Source organism: Aulostomus chinensis, chromosome 18, assembly GCF_037954235.1.
Source record: "Aulostomus chinensis isolate RoL2024-O1b breed Wild chromosome 18, RoL_Achi_v1.0, whole genome shotgun sequence".
In the NCBI taxonomy this organism is placed as follows: Eukaryota; Metazoa; Chordata; class Actinopteri; order Syngnathiformes; family Aulostomidae; genus Aulostomus; species Aulostomus chinensis.
This window is the reverse complement of record NC_141337.1, coordinates 3496753-3520489: the sequence shown is the minus strand read 5'-3', so window position 1 is coordinate 3520489 and position 23737 is coordinate 3496753. Positions and strand designations below refer to the sequence as shown.

Genomic DNA, 23737 nt, shown 5'->3' with positions numbered 1-23737 from the left:
ATCCTCATCAAGGTCGACTCCAGGTAAAAAAGGAGTTGCCCTAGGAATTTAACACACACACACACACACACACACACACACACAAAGAGCTAAAGATTAGTGACACTGGTAGACTGGGAGATCACACCGTAAAAGCCTTCGAAATCACAAGTTTGAATAATGACGCCATAAAGCAGTTAAAGGTTCTTCCTGGGCTCCATTAAAGCGACTGCATCCATCAGTGAGGACAAATGAAGACGGTTGTGTTCAAATTAAAATTTATTTCTCTGCAGATCTTTTAATTATTTACAACAACGACAAAAAAAAAAAACTTCACGCTCTTATAAAATAGTGCACAGTCTCATGTAGACGCACGCACGCACGCACGCACACACACACACACACACACACACACACACACGAGGCTTCAAAAGAAATGAATACAAGTGACAATTGGCACGTCCAGGAGACAAACAGGCTTCATCACCAGCTTTGCATTCTGATTCCATTTGTTAAACAATCCTTTGATATTTTTGCAGTGTTAACAACTTATTAGAACGCTAAAATAAAATAAAACAACAAACAAACAAACCCTTTAAAAACACCCGGAAGCAGGGATCCAGCCCCTTGAGTGATCCCATTCCTCCAATAACATTAAATTACAATAGAAAAATCACATGATTGTTGTCGCCCCAGAAATCCTGCGTTCATTGTTTTTAATTTAAGAGGAAAACTAGAGGTAAAGGTAGCACATACCTTTGTGAAATTAGCAATACACACACACACACACATATATGTGTGTGTGTGTGTGTGTGTGTGTGTGTATGTATATCACACAACTGCATTTTAAAAGACCGCAGTAGAATTTCTCTGAAGCTCTGCAAAAGTCACCGCACGCTTCAAAAGAGCGTAGGAGGGTCGGACGGAGCACCAGCGACACCTACTGGTTCCAAGCGTCCTCACATTTAGAAATTGTTCAAAAAAATTCCAGCTCGTGTTCATGATTCTCTTTGGTGTGGCTTGTCAAGAAGCGTCCGTTGTGATTCGTCAGTGAAGCAGTTCAACAATGATAATTCAAAATAACAATATAAGAAGTACTTCATAAATAACCGGCTCCTGCTCAGGAAGTCTACCTGTTGTCCCAGATTTCGGATCCAGCCTTCAGACCTTCAGTTACTCGCCTCGTCTCCTGGTAGGAAGTAGGGGTTCTCGTGGCCTTGAACCAGGTACGAGTAACGAGATGGATTTTTGCCTTTGAAGGTCTTCAGCCCCTCTGGGTTGAGATCGTAGGACCCTGACTGAAACATCAGTGCAACCAGTCAGTGTGTTTCAACTGTAGAGCCTTCACACACACACATTTACACACACACACACTCAGGCCAAGAACGTATATTAGTATTCACAGTGAGAATGAAATCTACTCCCAAACAAACTCAAGCTCTGTTTCTTTGAACTGACACTCATGAGCGTGAGGATGAAAGCGCACCGCTTTCCACAAGCTTGACATCAGCCCCGAATCCCCATCACCCAAAAAGTCTCACTGTGGCCACTCTGAATCAACAGGACGGGACATCAAGGTACAGAAAAACAGGATCTAAAAGCGAAGCCTTACCTTTTTCCATCTGTTCTGCTTCGGTTCAGACCCCTAAAGCAACACACCGGGAGTCAGGCAAAGCGGGCAGGACGCAGCTATGTGCTAATCTACAAACATTCTATCAAGATGGTTGAGTTTAGCATCCAAACACATCATCAACGCGTGAGGCCGGACTAACACATGGAGCGGTCTGGGCCCAGGAAGCATGGAGTGGTGAGTTGCGGGTCAGGGGTCTGGGACTCTGACTGAACCGCTTCACTGTAGCAGGTCTCGCGGAGCCTGGAAGAACGAATGAACTCAGGCCAGTTTTGCACCAGCGAGCCATGATTCCTGGGCGGGTTCATTTTAAGAAGATGCGATCCGGATGCAGGATTCGGCCAAATTAGATTTTTTTTTTTTTAAGGATTGTGAGTCTGAGGAGTCACAAAGTGGATGAATTCTGCGATAACTCACCATTCCGTTGGTTTGATGCTTTTTGTCCACTAAAGCGCGAGTGCTGCCCCCCTCCGTCATCTCTATGGGAGGAGCTGCGTCCCAGCTAGTGGTGGCTCGAGGGATGGGGGTGACACCGGCGGGCCAAGGCTTGTCTGTGTCCGCTGCTGTTGAGTACGGACTGCTGCTGTTGGCTGGCTTGCTGCCGGGGCGTCTCATCCTGACGGGGTAATGATGGAGCGTATTTACAGGCTCTTTTGTCGGTTCCAACAATAAAAGTACACAAACACTCAGACCAGCTTCCCCTCTGAGCTGAGACTCGCTCAACTTCCTTAAGGCTAAAAGTGCAAACAGCTCCATCTGAGTTAGTTCTTCTTTACAATCAGGACTGAACCCCCAAACACTCCCATAAAGCAGGCGTCTCTCCTCCAGTCCTGTGGCAGCGCTCCACCTCCAAGCTCAGCTTCCACCAGTAGACACTGACCCCTGGTGGCAGGTGTACTGCACTACACCCACTGTCAGATAAATGAGCAGTTTTGAAAGTATTGAAAATGCTATGTTCCATCTCCAAGTGCCCTGGTAAAACTCTGATACTGTGCCAGCCTACCTGCTAACGTGGTATCCCCAGAGTAACGCAACTCAAGCCACCGAGTCATAAAACAATTCAGAACAGATTTATGAGCTTCATTCTTTTCCTACCATGAGCGAGGGAATTGTAGTCATGTTTTTATCGTTGCAAATTTTCTCTAAAAAAAGAAAAAAGGCTTCTGGGCGTTAGGGTTACATCCCAAGTATTGTTTTACAACGAGAGGATTTAGTTTATTTTGATCTTGGTTGTATCCGAGGCCAAACTTCATGCCTGGAGCAACAGCGGTTGTTGAAAAAACTTCCCTAAAAACTCATCCACGGTGTTTCAGTCACTGCTGCGGTTGCACTGCTTGTTTATCAGTCTCATCTTTTTCCTTTTAACTTCAACTTCTGCATTTGACAGGTGAGTCGTGTGCCTTTCTGATACCCCGACTTTGACCGGGACTATTTCATTGTGTTGGATGCAACAAGAGTGGATCAGAAGTCTTTGAGCAAGAGGACGTGAACGATCCTCACCAGCAGCAGTGCGCCAGGAGAGCCAGAACTAAGATGAGCAGGACTCCTCCGAGGACGCAGGAGATGACCACCACCGCCAGCAGAGCCGCTACCGGGACACATCACAACACACCGTGAAGTTCCGTCGCTGCTACACGGCTAATCATTTGAACTCTGCACCAATATGGTTACTCACAGTCACTGCAGTTGAAGCCGGCATATCCAAAAGCACAACTGGAAGACAAAAAAGGAAAAGAAAGAAGACATTTCAGGGCTGCCCTATAGCATTTTATTAGAATTCAGGTCAGGAAGGAGCCAGGAACTACACATCACCCTGTCACGCCACATCTGAATAAACCAAGCCCGTGAACAGGAATGAAAACGAGGCTACTCACGGTTCACACATGTCCCCAACTGCCCTCATCCCACTTGGACAAGCTGGAGAGAGAGACAGAGGAACTTAAAAACACAAAATGGTCTTTATAACGAGACCCCTACGGCTCCCCCTTACCCATCCCCACACACACACACACACACATCCATGCCTCATCCTCCTCCCCTCAGGTCGCAACTACTCTACAAAACAAAACACGCTCTGGGAGGAGCTCCGCGCCCTCTCAGCTGCTGCTGCCTTAAATACACTGAAGCGTAACAGACAGTTGTGATGTTTCTAGTTTTGAGTGTTTTTGTCTCCAGACTGTGAAACTCCTTTCCTCTACAGAAGACAATAAATAACGAACCCAAACGAGGCCATGACGAGCTTCACGTTGGGAGGAGAAGTACTGTACGCCTGGCTGCCCGCGCCATGAAAACACGGCCCAATGAGAGTCTCTTCAAACTGCACGATGATCGTTGCAAACGAGCACACAACAGTACGTCCCGTCCGTCCTGGGAAAGGAGCCGCACGCAGCGTAACGTCTTGATCAGCTCTTCCCACCGCGGCTCTGCTTGCTCGCAAGCCTCCACGGCCGGGGAAGGTTGTGATTCTTTAACTTGTTTCCAGGGTAATAACCCCATTACAAAGAAATAAATTAGAGAGATAAATGAAGTAAAGGTCAAGGGTCCGCAGCGAGAAAAGGCTCCAGCGCTTGACCTTGTCTGAGTCCTGCCCCCTGCTGTTTCTCCCCCCTCATTCTCACACAAAAGTATTCCAGTGGGGATGAAATGTTATTGTTACAGCTGAGAAAATTTCACTTGAACTTGATCTTGGACGCCGTGGGTTGTCGGCTTTTATGGGCAAACTTATGGGCTTTAATAACTGTAGCAGCTTTGGCAGCATATTCCAGTAAGGGATAAAAATTTATGTCACAATATAAATTCTCGAGCAGGTCCGTTTGTTCTGAAGTGAAAAGCTCTTTATGATGTGTTTAAGCACGAGTTTGTTTACTCATTCTAGACATGAAAGATGATAAAAATAGTTTAGTGTATGCTGAGAATGTTTGTCTCACACGTGCTCGCAAGGTTTCATAGTAAAAGCAAAATAGAGACGCAAATGGGGGTCATTATTCTCCAGCTTTTACGCCGTGCAATCAACATATACGTCATAGTTCTAATCTAAAGCCAAACAGTTGCCGCTTTACCAAATGAGTTAAAGAATAGCGGCGGTTGTTTACCCCTGCAGCTGGTGTTTGAGTACACGTTGGAGACGAATCCCTTTTTGCAGGAACAAAAAGCTTTGCCGCTTGTGTTGGTGCACGTTGTGGTGCTGATGTCACAGTGGAACGGCTCCTGATCACACAGGCTCGTACCTGGGACAGAGAGGGTGCAGAACAAGGTTTGGAACACTTCACGTAGCCACACATGCTAGCATCCACACTCGCGCCACATACCTCTAAACGTAGCATTAGCCAACAATCCATCTGAGCTGCTGGCTATCGCCGCCTCGATGGATTTATCAACAGACTCTTGAGAGATTGTCGCGTTTTGGAAGATGTTATTCACAGAGGCTAGCACACTTCCTGGTCTGGAATGATCAGACAGCACAGAACGAGCTCAGAAATCCTTTGTGACGCGTGATAATGTCTTTCAGAGGCATGAGGACGAGGACGATACTCACTGAAGTCTTACAACCTCAGATCTAATGTACCCCGGCTCCTTTTTGAGGACGTCTCTGAGCTGTGAAAGAGCAAGAACGTGGAGTTTAATGACTGAAACGAAATCATACGTCAATAAACTACGTGAAATTAGCACCTACAGCGCCTGAGATTTTCGCTGCTGTCTCCTGGAATGCTTTCGAGGACCTGTTCAGCATTGCAGGTAGAAATGTCATGACGATATGAAGCTCTCCAGGAAATACTTGAGCTAATAAGAAAGAGAGGAGGAAATAAGGCAAATTGCAAGACTGGTACAAGACTCACCACCTGCAATACCTCTGTTAGCTCGTTGTACATCTGACTAGACGTGAAGTGTTTCATCTTTACCTGGTGTGCAACGGTTGTCGAACAGGAAGCTACCGGAGAGACACTGGCATGTTCCATTAAGGCAAACGCTATCAAGAGGGCATGGGACAGCGGGACAAACTAGTGAGGAGACAGATGGTAATACAGTTGAAACAAACTCATGATTACACGCCATTTCAGCAGAAAAAAAAACATGACGGCAACGATCTGTGAATGTAGGAATCTCTTCCAACCGAGAGCTTCAGAATCTCATTTCTTATTTTAAACTATTTTTTTTGGCCTTTCAACTGCCCACAAACACAATGATGACCCCCCCCCCCCCCCCCCCCCGGTATTATTTCTTTGTGAATACAGAATGCAGAGAGAGCCAGCGATGTATATTTAGCTAGCAGCTAGCTAGCAGCTAACAGTGACTGACGCCTAACAACAGCCAAAACTGGCCAAATTTTTTAAATAATTTTTAGCTGAAATCCAAGCGTTTGTGTATTACTGAGTATAGTTTTCAGATAAAGAATACATGGATATAACAGATAATGAGCTTAAGAGTTTGTAAATGTATATTTTTCAGGGAGTTTGCTGTTGCTAGCCTTCATTTGCCATCGGCTAAAAGCTAGATGCACATGGTTGCTGAGTGACCAAGACGTAATGCCGGAGGAAAAAGAAAACGTCTTCATGAGTACTTGAAAGGAAAAATACACTTTTTGGTTGAAGTATTCCTTTTATGTTATATATTTCTGATTTTTCTGTGTTGACTGATTATAGGAATATACAAGTACTGCAGAACGGGTTCCGTGTTAATCTAACCACGGGTTAATCTAACCACCAACCACCTAAACAGCGTCATCATTTAAGGTACCAACCTATAACTGGACCTGCTGTAGGAATCGGTCTCGTTGTGGGCTCAGTGGTGACCTCTGTTGGTCGCGGGCTGGTGATACTACTGCTGGTGGTTGGAGTGGTGCTGGGTGACGCTGTGGTAATACCACCATCAGATCCTGCGGTACTTGCTATTGTAGGAACAGTCACTATAAAATTCAAGAAGCAGCAGAAATCCCTCAAAATGTATTTTAAAACAAAACAATATCTGCAACGAACTTTACATGAAGTACATATTCCATTATAACACCACATACACAACAAATCACGGTTGTGAGAAGTTTGAAATTCATCTCCATGCTAACTTGACCTGGACTGTGCGCAGAGTTCTGATGTCACTTTTGAATACATTTTCATGCAAGTTAAAAAAACGGCGTATTTTACACAACAGCCAACAGTTTTCCTGAACGTAGCTCCAAGTTGTATTCGGTTTTCCAGCTCCAGATTCTTTTAATTCTAATCGCCAGGATGGGCTTGCAAAAGCAAACCCCAACTAATGACCTGACATGTTGAACTGCACAGAATTCTTTCTCTCTCATGTTACAGTGCGTTATTTTTACAAGAACACATGTCAGTGTGCATGTCAGCATGGTCCTACCTCCAGAGGTTGGTGTTGAGGGAGTAGGGGTGGTGTGTCCAGTGGGGGGTACAGTGCTACTGCTTGGGAAGGTGGAGGTAGGTGAAGAGGGTGAGGGTCCAGACTGCCCTGTGGTCATGCCTGTTCTACTGGTTGTGGCAGAAGAAGGTGTCTCAGGAGAGGTGTTGGTTGAGTTTGTGGTTGTAGTGAGAAAGGCTGGTGTCGCTGCACTTATGGTTGTTGTACCACTGTTGGTCGGTTCAGTCGAGGTTGTGTCATTGTTGGTCTGACTGGTTGTTGTGAACTTGGTTGTGTCATTGTTGGTCTGACTGGTTGTTGTGAACTTGGTTGTGTCATTGTTGGTCTGACTGGCTGTTGTGATCAAGGTTGTGTCATTGTTGGTCTGACTGGCTGTTGTGATCAAGGTTGTGTCATTGTTGGTCTGACTGGCTGTTGTTGACATGGTTGTGTCATTGTTGGTCTGACTGGCTGTTGTTGACATGGTTGTGTCATTGTTGGTCTGACTGGCTGTTGTTGACATGGTTGTGTCATTGTTGGTCTGAATGGCTGTTGTTGACATGGTTGCGTCATTGTTGGTCTGAATGGCTGTTGTTAACATGGTTGTGTTGTTGTTGGTCTGACTGGCTGTTGTTAACATGGTTGTGTCGTTGTTGGTCTGACTGGCTGTTGATAACATGCTTGTGTCATTGTTGGTCTGACTGGCTGTTGTAAACAATGTTGTGTCATTGTTGGTCTGACTGGCTGTCGTGATCAATGTTGTGTCATTGTTGGTCTGACTGGCTGTCGTGATCAGTGTTGTGTTGTTGTTGGTCTGACTGGCTGTTGTGAACATGGTTGTGTTGTTGTTGGTCTGACTGGCTGTTGTGAACATGGTTGTGTCGTTGTTGGTCTGACTGGCTGTTGTGGTCAAGGTTGTGTCATTGTTGGTCTGACTGGCTGTTGTGGTCAAGGTTGTGTTGTTGTTGGTCTGACTGGCTGTTGTGATCACAATTGTGTTGTTGTTGGTCTGACTGACTGTTGTGATCACGGTTGTGTCATTGTTGGTCTGACTGGCTGTTGTGTGTGTTGTGTCATTCTTGGTCTGACTGGCTGTTGTGATGAAGACTGTGGGTGTGGGACTGCCAGTATGAGCTGGAGGAGGTGTGGTTGTACTTGTAGTCTCACTGGTGTTGCTGGGGGCTCTTGTCTCTGGGGTTTCCGTGGATGTGGCAGCACCATTTGTCGAAACTAAGGGGGAGTCAGTGGTGCTTCTGGTTGTGCTGTCGTTACTGTTATCAGACCCTGCACTGGTGACCATTTCTGTTGTTCTGGACTCTCTAGTTGTTGTTTGTTGCACAGGTTCCTTTGTGATACTTTCAACAGTTGTAGTTTTAAATTCCTTAGTGGTTGGAGCTGTAAAAAAGACGGTTGTGTGGCTGCTGCTTGCATTTGAGCTTGCTGTTTCAGTCCTCGCACGGATCATTCCTTCAGTGCTGGCAGTGACAGTGATAGACTCTGATGTTGTCATCCCTGCAGTCAAAACAAAAGCACAAAAAGTTGAGGATAATTTCTACTGAGAAAATCTTTCTCAAGTGTTCATCCTCCTCTATTATGTTTGTCACATGAAAACAAACAATAACACAAATGTCTATCTTTAGTGTCCCAGAGTGATAGTAGGCATTTTTAATGAAAAACAACTGCCAGATGCAGTTTGAAACAAGGCAGACGAGAGCAATTACAGTGAGCCATAACACAATGAGTTGAAAAAAAGGACAATTAAATAGAGTTCAGGTGGGGAGAACTAGTTATGTGCCTGTCATAACGGCACCTTTCATATAAAAGAAATCGCTGATCCACTGTTAAAGGATCATGCAAACTTTTTTGGTTAACGAAAGTACTGTCCATCCTCCCAAACACCATAAAAGAAGGTAAATACATCTTCTATCCTCTGTGTGCTGCATTGGGGAGCTGAGATCCACAGAGACTGGCTAACCGTTAGCTTAACACAATGCGCTGTATAGCACAGCCAAAAGCTTTTTGCGCTAACGGTCAGCCAGTCTCTGGGTCTCAGCTCCCTCATGTAGCACACAGAGGAGAGAAGGATATCCATCTTCTTGTCTGACTCTGGGGAGGATACAAAATAAACTTATTTCCTAAGAAGGGACTCGCACGTTCACTTAAACGACTACTAATGACTGAACCGGGCTAATCATTCATACTAGTTACGAAATAATGCAGAGTATGTCAATTCCTACATCTTCACAGGTTCACAGCAAACATACTCAATAAATATTTCATACAAGTATTGTATTAGGGCTGAAAATCTATTCCAGTTACTGTCTATAAGTGTGTAGTATTTTAACAAAATGTATCCACAAACAGACAGCTCCTATAAAATGTGCCATTCAGTGTATGAAATAAGATGTTGCTAAACTAACAACTGGTCATAACTTGTTTTTTACTTTGTTAAACACATATTAGGGGTTTTGGAACAGGGTGAATATTAAATTCTAAAAACGGGGGTTTGAATTCAGAGGTTTTTCTGTACCTGCACTGATCTGTAGACCTTGCATCTCTTGTAAGGAATATTCTATCCCCTTTTCAGCCATTTGACATTCCAAAAACTTTACTTTGGAAAAGATTAGATAAAACTAATGCGTCAGTAACAACTCTAAAACACATGTAAAGCTTTAGCTTGTTCTGAAAGAGAGTTTTGGAGGCTGTGTTTCAAAGAAACATTCTACACCAGGTGCATAAAAAGCTGGTAGGTGTTGTGACGGATATCTAAAAGTGTCACTCCAAAGCTCCGACAAGTTAATTCGACCAGCCTACAGGGAAGAACGGCGTTCTGTTTTTTAAGTGTGCTGCCGTGACGTCCGTTCCCATTTATCCAGCTCCAACTCTCTCTGCGGCGTGTTAATGGGAAAGGAGGAAGGCAGAGGGCATTTCGAGGAGCAGTACAAACGATAGGAGGCCTTTGATAACGGCTTAGCCTGTTTACCTCAACTCCTCATCTGTATGTATTGAATGATTACATTCAGAGCCCTTTCTCAGCAGCCAGAGTAGAAACGTAAATGCCAGACGGGAGGACGCCTTAACCAAACAGCTTTCACCACTACAGCACAAGGAAGTGGTGGGAAAACCCAGAACAATATCAGACACTGCACCTCATTTGATTATTTTCTGTGTGTGCAAGGTGCCGTGTGACCTAATGTATTTGTAGTGTAACACACCTCAGAGACGGAAGACCTTTATGGATGTACCACCTGTACGACTCACGCACGCAACTGGACCCTCCCTGAGCTGACTAAGACGGTCAACAACCCCTGATGGCTAAGTGGCAAAAGGTGTGGAAGATCTCTGTGGTCGTGCGTGACGTTTTCAAGAGCGTTACGTAAAGGAGTGAAAGTGTTCAGCAGCACATGTGGAGCAGGTAAACCGGGGAACTGAAGTCTGTTATTCACCAAATCAAATTCTGAGAGTGAACGGAGTCGACTGGCAGGGATGCTCCGAATAATTAATCCACTGTTTTACTGCAAAAACAGTAACAGCTGAAGAAGCCAAAGCCGTTTTAATCACATCTAATTAGCCACTTGCTAACACCGACAGGTTATTTATTCACGCAGCTCTTATGACTTTCCAAATCTTATCAGAGGAAAAAAAAGAAAAGAAAAAAGGATTGCGTTGTGACAGTAACATGAGACATTTTGCAAGAGCTGTGTGACGTTCGGCACGATTCATCCACCGTTTATACAGTCAAAACAGAAACAACAGACCAGCCTGTGACGGAGCCTGTGACGTCATGTTCCGCACTATACCTTTAAAGATACTGCCCGAATCACATTATTCACATTAATCCCTTCCAGTGCGCAATCAGGGTAATGGCAAGCCAATGCAAACTACGCTCTTTGCAATATGTTTGTAATGGGAAATGCAAAGTTGGTGCTGGCAGCCCATCTGACCTGAGGAGCCACACATATCAGCTGCAGCCGGTGATAGCAGCATGCCTAGAAATTGAGAAGTTTGGACACTTTTTTTTAACAACTAAAATGACCTTTTCTTTTTAAGAGGAAGTGTGGCCGCCCATCACTTGGTTCCAGTATCAAATTCCCGGCAACTGTTCCAGTAGGTGGTCAAATGTGAACAGTACCCATCTCTGCATAGCGTGAGATTGTTGCTGTTAGACGGAGGATGAATCATTTTGTGACTGCCTCACCTAGATTGGCCAGTGGACTAATCTTGCCAGGGAAGATTAATGAAAAACCTCTTAAACCAGATCCAGCCAAAACTCTGTGAATTAGCGCCATTGCATTTCTTCTTCTTCTTCTTCTTCTTCTTCTATCAGTTCCATTCTAACGATCGTAGGCTTCACCAGGACTCCTGTGTGAGTCCATGAATGACACAGTTGAGGGTTAAGTCTTTCACCGTGCGCCTCCTGTCTGCAAACTTTCCGTTCCATGAATCTCTGAGAAGCAGGAGTTTTATCGACTTGTATCAAAAGTAGCCACACCGCACCATTTTTCAGATTCCTAATGCTTGAGCTGAAGTGGTTTCAGTTTACACTCTGTCCTGTGGATTAGTCAGGTGCGCCTGACGTGGTTCGCTAACAATAGCCTGAGTCAGTCAGTACCAGCAGGTAAATATGTGAGATGAGGGGAAGACGGTGGAGTTAAGTGTAGTTTAAGTTTTCAACAGAAAGAAAAATTTAACAACAGCAACAAAAAAATCAAAGTTTTTGTTCAAATTTTTGTCACGAGAGTCCAAATGTGTTTGCGCCTCATTTGAGCTAATTAGCTGCTGAATGTTTGATGGGTAACATACAAAAAAAATACCAGCTGAGTAAGGTAGCTAATGGTGACCCATGTTAGCATCACAGTAAAGCCGCGCTAGCCTGAGCTGCTAGCCTAGCCGAGCTGCAAGCTTATCTGAGAGTTTATGATGTTGCACAATTCTTAATTATCTGTCTTTAAATGGAGGGCAAACATTTTGAACTGTGACCTCCGAATGACCTTTTAACACGTCTGTGGAAAAGTAAGTGTGTTGTCACCTGCCTGCCTCTGACTGTTGATGTCCACAGGAAGTCCTGAAGTGCAGAGGCGCGTGAGCACAAAGTGAGATTTCGATGAACACCCCACACGCCTTCATGCACTTCTGAAACGTCCCGTGACCACAAGACTGCCCGTGTGACCTTTGGACGTTCTCTGGCACAGCAGGAAGCTTCTCTGATATCAGATGATCGTGTTTTAATAGTAAAACACATTTAATAAATGCCAGGAAACGACTTCGCCTGATACTCTTATTTTTTTAACGGCGATATTAACATTCAGAACATTTCTGATAACCTTGACGTCAAAGTGTTTTGCGCATTTGTAGATGAGCAGATAAATGTCTCCTAGCAGGGATGTATTGTGAAATCCGATGATGCAAACGTATGCAGGTCCCATAAACCACTGTAATATCCTGCTTATCACCTTGAAAAACTGCAGCCATGACTACACTGTGGATTTTTTATGACGGCATTTCTAAAGTTCCCTTCAATCCTGCGCAATCTGGACGGAGATTAGCATCACAATTCAAGCTGCGGTGAGTCGAACTGTCCAAACATTCGAGGCCTTCGGATTCTTAAGCGCAGCCTTCACATGCCTCTCACCTTCTCATGGTTAATCTTGTGATTCTTGGAGGGAAACTCAACCAGACACACCTACCACTTCACGCGGCGAAAGAGGCAAGAGAGATTATGGTGCTATTATTAAATCATGACTATTTACTGACAGGGGGAAGTTACTGGCAAAAGGGAAACTGATGTGTTTGGTTTAACTTGAACAAACAGAGTTCTCACTGCGCTGACGTTACATTGTACTGCTTCCACTTTAAAAGCTCAACACTTCTCCTCTGTTTCCATTCGTGAGGGTATAATTCTTTTCACACGCACGCAGAAACAGTAATATTTTAGCAAACAATGGCAGCAACAACGAGGGTTTGCAGAACCTGCAAGCAAGTTCCCTGAGGTTGAACTCTCTCCCGTAGGAGAGCATGTAAACACACACTTAATGTAATACAGTGGAAACAGAGGAGTAATTAAGCGCACACGCCGGCTAACACGCTGAACAGTGAGCTTTGTCTCTCAGGATTTAACCTACAGCCAGATAATCCCTCGCAGACACAAAAGGGATGACTGGGTCAGGCCGGGTGGCAAGTGGGTCTAAGGTCGCCTGCAAACACACGTCCGGGAGGATGTGGATAAGAGGGTCCGGCTGCACCCCCTGGGAACGACACATTCAGCACCGCTCTCGTTAGAGCGCCCGTTGATAGCTATCAGTGTACGGCAGCACTTAAAAGCAGCCACATCTCTTCACTTCGAGCTTTTCTTTCACACAGAAACCACAACAGCCGAGTGTGTGTGTGTGTGTGTGTGTGTGTGTAACCATGGGGACGTCCGCTTCCAGCCGGCAGAGATTTTGCCTCCCTTCAGATCACTACGGCTTGCAGAAACACAGCCAGACGTTGGTGCTTGTTTTTTTTCCTCAGCGCAGCCCTGCACTTCAGGGGATTTCTATTCATGTGGCACAATAGCACTCCTGTAAAGTACCTGTTCACCAAATGACTGTCAGATCCAGTTCCCCCAAACACACACCCTCCACTTCCTGTCCACGCAGCCCATGACTAAAGCCTTGTCTGTCCTGATGACACGCCGCGGGTGAGGGTTCCCAGGAGGAATGCTGAGCAATCTGGAGAGCCTTCTTTTCCTGGGTGTTGCTATTAAACATTGCCAGCTCATTGTTGGCATTCACATGTTCCTGAAACACTTTTTCCTTTTTTTTTTTTTTTCTTCTTCAGCACATCTCGAAGCGCCGCAAGAACCCGATTCAAGAATGCGTACGGAGAAGGAGATGAACGGATGGGTTGTGACCAGGAAGAGCCTGAGGGCAAGAGGCTGGCTCTCATCAGAGGACAGAGGAGTCATGTGGAGCTGACCTGCAGTGTGTGTGTGTGTGTGCGTGAGTGAGTGAGTGAGTGAGTGTGTGTGTCTGTCTGTAGTCACTGTATTTTACAAATTATGCAGCATGACATCTGAAACAAGCTAATCAAAGTAAAAAAAAAAAGAAAAAAGTCTGGAGGTATAATAGACAGCCCCTCGGAGCTGAAAACTGGTCACATGTTTGGTCCCTTTGACTGCTAATGAGAGCCAACATTTCTAACACGCAGCTCCTTTATGAGCTCCTGCTATTTAAAAGCCGCCTGTCCCTCCTCTGCATACAGGCTACGCTAACTCAAAAGGCACACGGACACATGCGAGTTAATTTCCGTCTGCTTTCACTGCCAAGGGGAAACCAGGCTCAAGGGCTGCTACATAAAAGCAAAAACTCTGACGCCAGTGGGCCAGGAGCTTCCCAGGACCGAGAGGAAGTTGGTGAGCAGTCGGTCACCCTGCTGAGGCGACTCCCGAAGTCACACACATGCCTCGAACAGCAGGGCCACACCACTGCTGCCCAGTTAGTGACAACTAGTATCAGGAGGAGCGTACATGCAATTACTTCAACATATGAGCCGCTTTTAATGTTCAAAATCATGATATGGTTAATGTGGGCGAATAAAAACATGATGTTGCTATGAATAATACTGAATATTTTCATGATGTCATTCTAGGTTTGTGTACAAAAACTACTGATCATACCCGCATACTACATAAGTACTATACTTTCCCTCTGACATGTAGTTGAGTTGAGATGTTTTTTTTAAATTTTCTATTTTCAAGATACACACAAGTGGAGCCCTGAACACACACACACGCACACACACACACACACACACAAGTACGGAGCCCTAGAGAGGCCATAAAGAGAGAACAATGAAACCAATATATGTAAATGTACATACATATATTTATACATATAAACATACATAACATATGTATGTGTATGTAAATGTGCATGGACATATACATGTATGTATGCATGTATGTATATCGGTATATATACGTATGTATGTATGTATACATATGACTGTACAGAAAAGAATGTTAACATATATGCTTTTCTGCATGGTCATATATACACAAGTACAGTACACATATAAGTGAATATATGTAAATACGTATCTATATATATAAACATATTTACATACATGTAAAAATATGCATGATGTACTTGAATCCGTGTATATATATATATATATATGAATTTATTTATTCGCATACACAAACATACATACCAATAAGTGTCTCTGTATGTATGTATGCATGTACTGTATGTAAGCATGTTGGTATATATATAGGCATGCATATGCATGTATGTATATACATACATGTAAACATACAGTATATACGTATGTGCATAAATATATGTATGCGTATAAACATGTATGTGTATGTATGCATGATGGATTTATAAGAGAACGTATACATGCTGATACATATACTTACATACACATGTGTACATATGTATGCAGGTATATACATAACCCTATGTACATGTATGTATTTGTATTTATGTAAGTACATATATATATGTCTGTTTGTATGAATGTATCTATACATGTGTGAATGTATATGTGTATGTAAATGTGTTTATATGTATGTATGCATGTGTATTTAAATGTATGAATTTATGTATGTACATAGTTTTGAATTTATATGTGTATATGTATCAATATTTGTATGCATGCATTTGTATGTATATATGTATGTATGCATATATGTATGAGTGTTTATACGTGTGTGTTTATGTATGTGTATGAATTTACATATGTATGAAGTTATACATGTGTTTGTGTAGGTTTATGTATGTATAAGGTATGCAAATTTATGTATGTATAGATATATCTATGTGTGCATATGTATGAATGTATATATGTATATATATTCTTATGTATACATACAAATATACATAAACATATATGTATATACATATATGCATGCAGACGTTTAGTTGTACAGATCCATATAATCATACGTATACATACACACATATACATAAACATATATGTATACACAAGTATATAATGTGTATGTGCATGAATGTATGTATATGAGCATTCATATACGTTTGCATCATCGTGTATATGTGTAAGTGTATGTATTTGTAAAAAGGTATGCATATTTATGGATGTGTATATGTATGTATACATGTGTGCATATGTATGGATGTACATATGTGTGTGTGTGTGCAGGTATACATATAAGTATGGATATAAGTGCGTGGAAATGCATGATATATGTGTGTACATGTATGAATGTATAAATATATGTAAGTAAATTATGTTATATATCTACGTGTGTATATGTCTGCATGTATGTATATATGTGTGCATATATTTATGTACATATTTATGAATTTATATGTGTATATGTATCAATATATGAATCTATGTATGCATGCATATGTATGTTTATATGTATGTGTGCATATATTTATGAATTTTTGTGTATATATGTATGTGTATGAATGTAAAAATGCATGAAGTTATATATGTTTTGTACATGTATGTTTATATGTGTGTATATAGGTATGCAAATGCATGTATGTGTTTATGGATATTTATATATTTGTAATGTATGAATGTATATATGTATTTAAGTATGTATGCAGGTATACAATTTTTGTCACGAGAGTCCAAATGTGTACAAATATGAACGCATATATGTATGCATATTCTTACGTATACATACACACATAAACATGAATATATATATATATATATATATACATGCAGATATTTAGTTGTACAGATCCATATAATCATACGTATACATACACACATATACATAAACATATATGTATATACAAGTATATAATGTGTATGTGCATGAATGTATGTATATAAGCATTCATATACGTTTGCATCATCATGTATATGTGTGTATATATGTGAGTGTATGTATATGTAAAAAGGTATGTATATTTATGGATATGTGTATGTATATGTACATGTATCTATATATGTGTGCATAGGTATGGATGTACATATATGTGTGTGTGTGCAGGTATACATATATGTATGGGTATATGTGCGTGTATATGTAAGTATATATGTGTGCATGTGTATGGATGTAAGTATATATTTATATGTATACATGTGTGCATGTATACATCAGAATTTATATATGTATGTATGACTGTATATGTCTGCATGTATTTATATATACATATATAAAAATGTCTACATTTACAAGTGTCTAAATGTATATATGTATATATGCATGTATATGTGTGTATATGTATGTTTATGAATGTATGTGTATATTTATGTACATAGTTATGAATTTATATGTGTATGTATCAATATATGAATCTATGTATGCATGTATATGTACGTGTGCATATATGTAGTGATTTTTGTGTATCTAAGTATGCGTATGAATGTATATATGCATGAAGTTACATGTTTTTGTACATGTAACTTTATATGTGTGTGTATATATATATATATATATATATATGTGTGTGTGTATAAAGGTATGCAAATGCATGTATGTATGGATATTTATATATGTTTGCATATGTATGAATGTATATATGTATGATATGTTTGCAGGTATGCATATATGTACATATATATGCATGTATATGTATGAATTCATTAATGTATGTGTCAATGTGTAGTTATGTATATATGTATGTGTATGAATGTAAGCATGTGTCTATGTATGGTGTGTATGTATATTTATGTGTGTAAGTACATTATGTATATGTGTTTATACATATGAATGTATGTATATATGTGTGTAAATATGTGCAATATTAAGCATTAAGTCAAATTTGGACACAGAAATGCATCATGAAGATGCATTCTGACAAATATACATACATGCATGTACAAATGTACATGTATGAATGTATGGATATATGTATGTAGGCATATACATGTATGTATGCATATATATGTGTGTATATATGTATGCAGGTGTATGTATGTATATGTATGTCTCTTTGTATGTATGTACGAATGTATATATGTGTATAACTATGTAGGTAGGTATTTATATATATGCATATATATAAGTGTATATGTATATATAAGAATGTATAAACATGTACATTTATGAATATATATGTATGAATGTAAGCTTTTATTTTGTATGTATGTGTCTAAGTACACATATATAGATGAATGACTGTATATGTATGCATGTACATACATTTATGAATGTATATGTATGTGAATGTACATATATGAGTGAATATGTATGAATCTATGTATATATGTATGAATGTATACGTATGAAGGTATACATATATGTATATTTATATCTGTATAAATGTATATGAGAGTATATGCATGAATATATAAGTATATATTTATGTATGTATGTATATGTGTGTGCAGATGCTTGACTGTGTATACGTATGTATGATGGTATCCATGTATGTATGCATACATATCCATCCATCCATCCATCCATCCATCCATATGTGTGCATCTGTATGAATGTATGTATATATGTATAATTCAATACATATTTGTATATGCAAGTGTTTTTGTATGTATGTCTAAATGTGTGCGTATATATACATACATATATACATACATGTATATATATACACACACATACATACATACAAATTCTGTCTGGAGGTATTCATAAATGTACATATAAGATAACCCTTTATTCATCGGTCAGTAGGGAATTGGCACTGTTGGGAAAGTTTGTAGACAGAAAAGCTGGTGCTGCTGCAACAGGCCAACACTTACATGCTGCCATCTTGACTCTTTATGTGCATATGTATATATATATAAGTGTGTGTGTGTGTGTGTGTGTGTGTGTGTGTGTATGTATATATATGTATATATGTATGTGTGTGTATGCATGTGTATGAATGTAAACATATCCTTGTATGTATATATATATATATATATGTGTGTGCGTGTGTGTGTGTGTGTATGTCCACGTATGAAACATGTATACATGTGTGTGTGTATATATGTACACACACACACACATATATAACACACAGTATATAACATATGTGTCTGCATGTATATATCTATGTAGGCATGTATATATGTGTGTTGGTATATGTATGAATGTATGAATACATGTATGTAGGCATGTGCATGTCTATATCTATATAAATGTGTGTTGGTATATGTATGAATGTATGTACATATGTATGCATTTCTTTATATTTCTTTATACATGTATGTATATGTATGAATGTATATATAGCATGTGTGTGTATATATATATGTATATGTCTGCATGTATATATGTATGTAGGCATATATGTATGACTGCACATGTATGCATGTATGTATACATATATATGTGTGTGCTGGTATATGTATGAATGTATGTGCATATGCATGTATATCTATGTCTTTGTATATGTATGAGTGTATACATATATGTAAGTTTATGAAGGTATTCGCATATGTATACGTATTTATACATGTATGTATGTGTATGAATGTAAGCATATATTTGTATGCCTATGTGTGCATGTATGCATATGTATTTATGACTGTATATATGTATTTTCATGTATGAATGCACAAACATGTATGAATGCATGATATATGTATGTATGTGTATGAAGGTATACATAAATATGTATATATGTATATATATGTATATATGTATGTGTGTATGCATGTGTATGAATGTAAACATATCCTTGTATGTGTGTATATATATATATATATATGTATATATATGTGTGTGTGTGTGTATGTCCACGTATGAAACATGTATACGTGTGTGTGTATATATATGTACACACACACACACATATATAACACATAGTATATAACATATGTGTCTGCATGTATATATCTATGTAGGCATGTATATATGTGTGTTGGTATATGTATGAATGTATGAATACATGTATGTAGGCATGTGCATGTCTATATCTATATAAATGTGTGTTGGTATATGTATGAATGTATGTACATATGTATGCATTTCTTTATACATGTATGTATATGTATGAATGTATATATAGCATGTGTGTGTATATATATATATATGTCTGCATGTATATATGTATGTAGGCATATATGTATGACTGCACATGTATGCATGTATGTATACATATATATGTGTGTGCTGGTATATGTATGAATGTATGTACATATGCATGTATATCTATGTCTTTGTATATGTATGAGTGTATACATATATGTAAGTTTATGAAGGTATTCGCATATGTATACATATTTATACATGTATGTATGTGTATGAATGTAAGCATATATTTGTATGCCTATGTGTGCATGTATGCATATGTATTTATGACTGTATATATGTATTTTCATGTATGAATGCACAAACATGTATGAATGCATATATGTATGTATGTGTATGAAGGTATACATAAATATGTATATATGTATGAATGAATGTATATATGTATGAATGTATACACATATGAAGGTACATTTATATATCTATGTGTCTTTATATGCATGCATATATATGTTTATATGTATGAATACATGTATGTAGCATATATATGTTTATGTGTGTATGTATACAATACATATATGCATGTGCATATATAAATGTACATGTATGAATGTATATTTATGAATATATGTATGTAGGGAGATTTTATATATATATATATATATATATATATATATATATATACACACACACACACACACAAACTGCATACAATATATGTACATATACACATGCATGTTTAAACACATATATACATTTATATCTATGTGTGTGCATATATACACATACACACACAAACACACATTGTGGTACGTTCTCGTATCCGTGGGAACGCCTGCACGGTTGTTTCATGTTTATGTCTTGCACCTGGCAGATAAATCACAAGAAGCCGTCTCCGTGTCCGTTATCACTCCCTCTGGGGTCCAGCTGATCACCACACTCGGCCCTGCGTGTCCTCCGCGGCCGGACAGCCTCCAGCGTCACGCTCCGCCTCTCTGTTCCACAGCAAACACAGTTGTTGATACAGTCGCAGGTAACAGATGGTTCCCTGCAGCAGAGCTCACTTGCGGGGCCTTCCCACATATCATATCCAATTAAAGCTCCGCCAGCACATGCGCTCCAAATTACCCCGTGAGATTTACTGCCCTGGAGGAGTCTAATCCAACAGGATGCAGCAGCGACACAGAGGCGGACAGACCAGAGACAGCAACACGTGGCCAACAATACCTGGCAACAGGTGGAAGGAGGAGGGACAATCAGCAGTTTGGGTGGTGGTGGGGGGGAATTATCAAAACTAAACTATACCAAGCAATAAAAGGAGGAACTGAAGTTTACAGTTCAATTTTCTCAACTGTTGGGTCACAACCCACCAGTGGGTCAGTTTAGAGTAAGTGGTGTGCAGCCATACTTTCTGTTCATGTGCTTTTATTTTGAAGGACACGTTTGACCCCAGCGATGTGGCGATAAGAGTGGCATTCTTTCGTGGCCTGGTCAGTCAATGCGGTGAAACACAGACACAGCATCAACATGGAAAATCTCACACTCAGGACAAATAAAAACACACACACCAACGTTTGGGTGCCCAACCACGTGAAGAAAAGGTGGTTCCAGAGGCCGGACCAGCAGAGAACCACCGTCCCTACATTTCCTCCACACGAGTTGTGAACGTGTGTGAGCGTTCACACTTGCACACGACTTCCCACCAACTCCTGAGCAGCAGATAACCCGGCCATGAGTCGCCATGACACACATGGGGGGCATGATGCTTGTAGTGGGAGAAGCAGCAGCATTCAACCTGCTCTCCTCTCTCCCTCTCTGGAAGCCATCTTTCTTAAGAAAAAAAGAGAAAAAAAAAAAAAAAGCGGCGCCAGACTGGGAGGTTCTCTTTCCAGCTTCCTCAGACACCCTCTGTCACGCCGAGCTGGAGCCCCGACACATGACAAGAAGGGAAAACCCCCCCAAGGCTGCGACACATGACAGCGACTGACCCTCAGGCTCCGTATCTGTTAACCTTTAAACACAGCGATGCATTTGAGAGCTGCTCAGGCAGCTCCAGCACGCCGTCGAGGGGCTGCAGTTGTTTGACCCGATGCCTCCTCGGTGGCATCTGTCCACCCCCGGAGCTCTGAGTCACGCTGGATGAGCGGTGAGTCACGGTTTAGAACCATCTACAGCAGCATATAGGGGGAACCCCCCATGGAAGTGTGGAGGAATAAAGAACAAAACTTGTATTTTCTTCCACAAAAAAACTTGGAAGGCCTCACAGGCAACAGTAGCAGCTTTCTCCTCTGGAGAACACAAGATGAAACACATAACTTGACCACGTGTGTACAAACTTCGCCCCCTTCTTTTTTACAGATAATTAGAAAAACAACCAATCTTGCGCCCAAAATCAAACGTTAGTTGTCGCTGGTTTACATGATGCCATCTTATTTTACTGGGATAAAATTATATCGATGTTCTTCATCTTGGTGAGTCCAGGTCTTTCTCATTTCTATCGCTTAATCAGTAAGTATGCAGAGATATGACGAATAAACCCAAGCCAAAGTCAATAAAGTGTGAAAACACACGGCAACCCTGTTACACAACACACTTCCACTTATAAAAGGCAATAAATGCGGAGTAGGCTCAAACATGCTGTGCACACACAGGTAATAAAACCCAAAAGTCCTGCTATAAACACTCCCTTCACAAAGATGATCGAGTTTACTCTCCATTTATCATATTTGAGAGAGACGCGTGATGATCAGTAACTGTTGCAGACGCAGTGGGAGGCTGCCATGATGTCCCGACCACAACAATTTTATGAATTAAATGCACGAAAGTGAAGTGGCTGCATGTGAACGGCAGGTTTCCTGTCTGAATAGTTTGAAAAATAAACCCAATCACGTCGAACCCCCAGACTCTCAGAATCACGGATGAGTTACGCGACGAAAAATAAATAAATAAAAAAAATAAATCAAGCGTTAAGGGAAATTTGGACACACACGCGCGCGCGCGCGCACACGCATAAAAAAAGCAATCTTCACACCCCTGCGTCATGAAGATGCATTCTGACTACATCAGAACTTTGAGACTTCCAGGTGAGTTCAACTCTCACCTGAGACCTGAGAAAAGTGCAGCGGTGTTGAATGAAACACAAGAACATTTTAAAGCGGGTTTGTCTTTCTTTCTTTTTTTGGCCTGGTTAATCAGGATTGGAGTCAACTTGCCCCTCACCTCTGGCGGCGGCGCTCAGCAGCAACGCCACACTCACGCAGCTGACCAACATCTCTCAAGCCCTTGCGAGTCCCGGTTCCTCTGAGGTGAACGGCGCGGTGAAACGGGTCCTGCCTGCCGGTGAGTAACGGTTCCTCTGCTGCCGGTCCCCTCCGAGCTGGAGCTGCTACAGGTGGTTCAGGCTGAGAGCTGCAGCCTCGGACGGCATTAAAAGCTTTAGCTCCCGCCCCTTGTGATTGGTCCGCTCGGCTGTCACTCATCATTACCGCGCAGGCTCCGCCTCCTGACCCGCGTGGTGCTGTTCTTACCTGATTGCTCGCTCGGTTTCGGTTCTTAGAGACGCAGCCTGGAGCAGCCGCGGGTCTCTGGAGGAAGTTCGTGCAGGGCGATGAACAAACTCGGCAACTCGGAGCGGGAAATGAAATCCATGTCATTTATTTGTCATTTAACCGTGAAGGACGCCTTCAGTTTGTCAGTGGCACAAGAGACGGCTCGTTCATGTACAAGTCATCCCAAAGTGCTTGACACAGAACACTAAAAGCATCATAGAAAACATGAAAAAGTACAATTCAAAAACAATGAAGAATTAAAAATAAAATAAGATATTTAACTCAAAGTCATTAAAAACAACAACAACAACAACCCAGCAGCCTACAAAAGTTGAGAGATAC

General features: G+C 41.1%; 1 protein-coding gene and 1 long non-coding RNA gene across 4 annotated transcripts; one reads left to right on the top strand and one right to left on the bottom strand.

Moving 5' to 3' along the window:
* Positions 1–229: 229 nt before the first annotated feature.
* LOC147244708 (uncharacterized) lies at positions 230–23263 on the bottom strand. 3 transcript variants are annotated; one of them, XM_086185392.1, is made up of 14 exons: positions 23067–23263; positions 6962–8470; positions 6348–6512; positions 5509–5607; positions 5283–5389; positions 5145–5203; positions 4918–5051; positions 4702–4836; positions 3484–3526; positions 3285–3322; positions 3110–3197; positions 2027–2225; positions 1592–1624; positions 230–1277 (listed from the first exon to the last, which is right to left on the bottom strand). In XM_086185392.1, the coding sequence occupies exons 1-14, from the start codon at positions 23116–23118 to the stop codon at positions 1149–1151; spliced, it is 2790 nt and encodes a 929-aa protein (XP_086041518.1). In that variant the 5' UTR covers positions 23119–23263; the 3' UTR covers positions 230–1148. The 3 variants fall into 3 exon arrangements, with proteins under 3 accessions (XP_086041518.1, XP_086041521.1, XP_086041519.1); XM_086185395.1 differs by lacking the exon at positions 23067–23263 and adding an exon at positions 20715–20822; XM_086185393.1 differs by lacking the exon at positions 23067–23263 and adding an exon at positions 10174–10201.
* Positions 9476–12342, top strand: LOC147244709 (uncharacterized). The gene is made up of 3 exons (XR_015110098.1): positions 9476–10073; positions 10179–10373; positions 12018–12342. It is a non-coding gene; the product is annotated as an uncharacterized LOC147244709 (long non-coding RNA).
* Positions 23264–23737: the final 474 nt, after the last annotated feature.

Excerpts from the sequence above, each read along its gene's own strand:
- LOC147244708 (XM_086185392.1), bottom strand. The coding sequence starts at position 23,118 with ATGTTGGTCAGCTGCGTGAGTGTGGCGTTGCTGCTGAGCGCCGCCGCC. Across the intron at positions 5,608-6,347 it reads TACAGCAGGTCCAGTTATAG|TTTGTCCCGCTGTCCCATGC; the intron begins GTTGGTACCTTA and ends TCTCCTCACTAG. Across the intron at positions 5,052-5,144 it reads TCTGAGGTTGTAAGACTTCA|ACCAGGAAGTGTGCTAGCCT; the intron begins GTGAGTATCGTC and ends TGATCATTCCAG.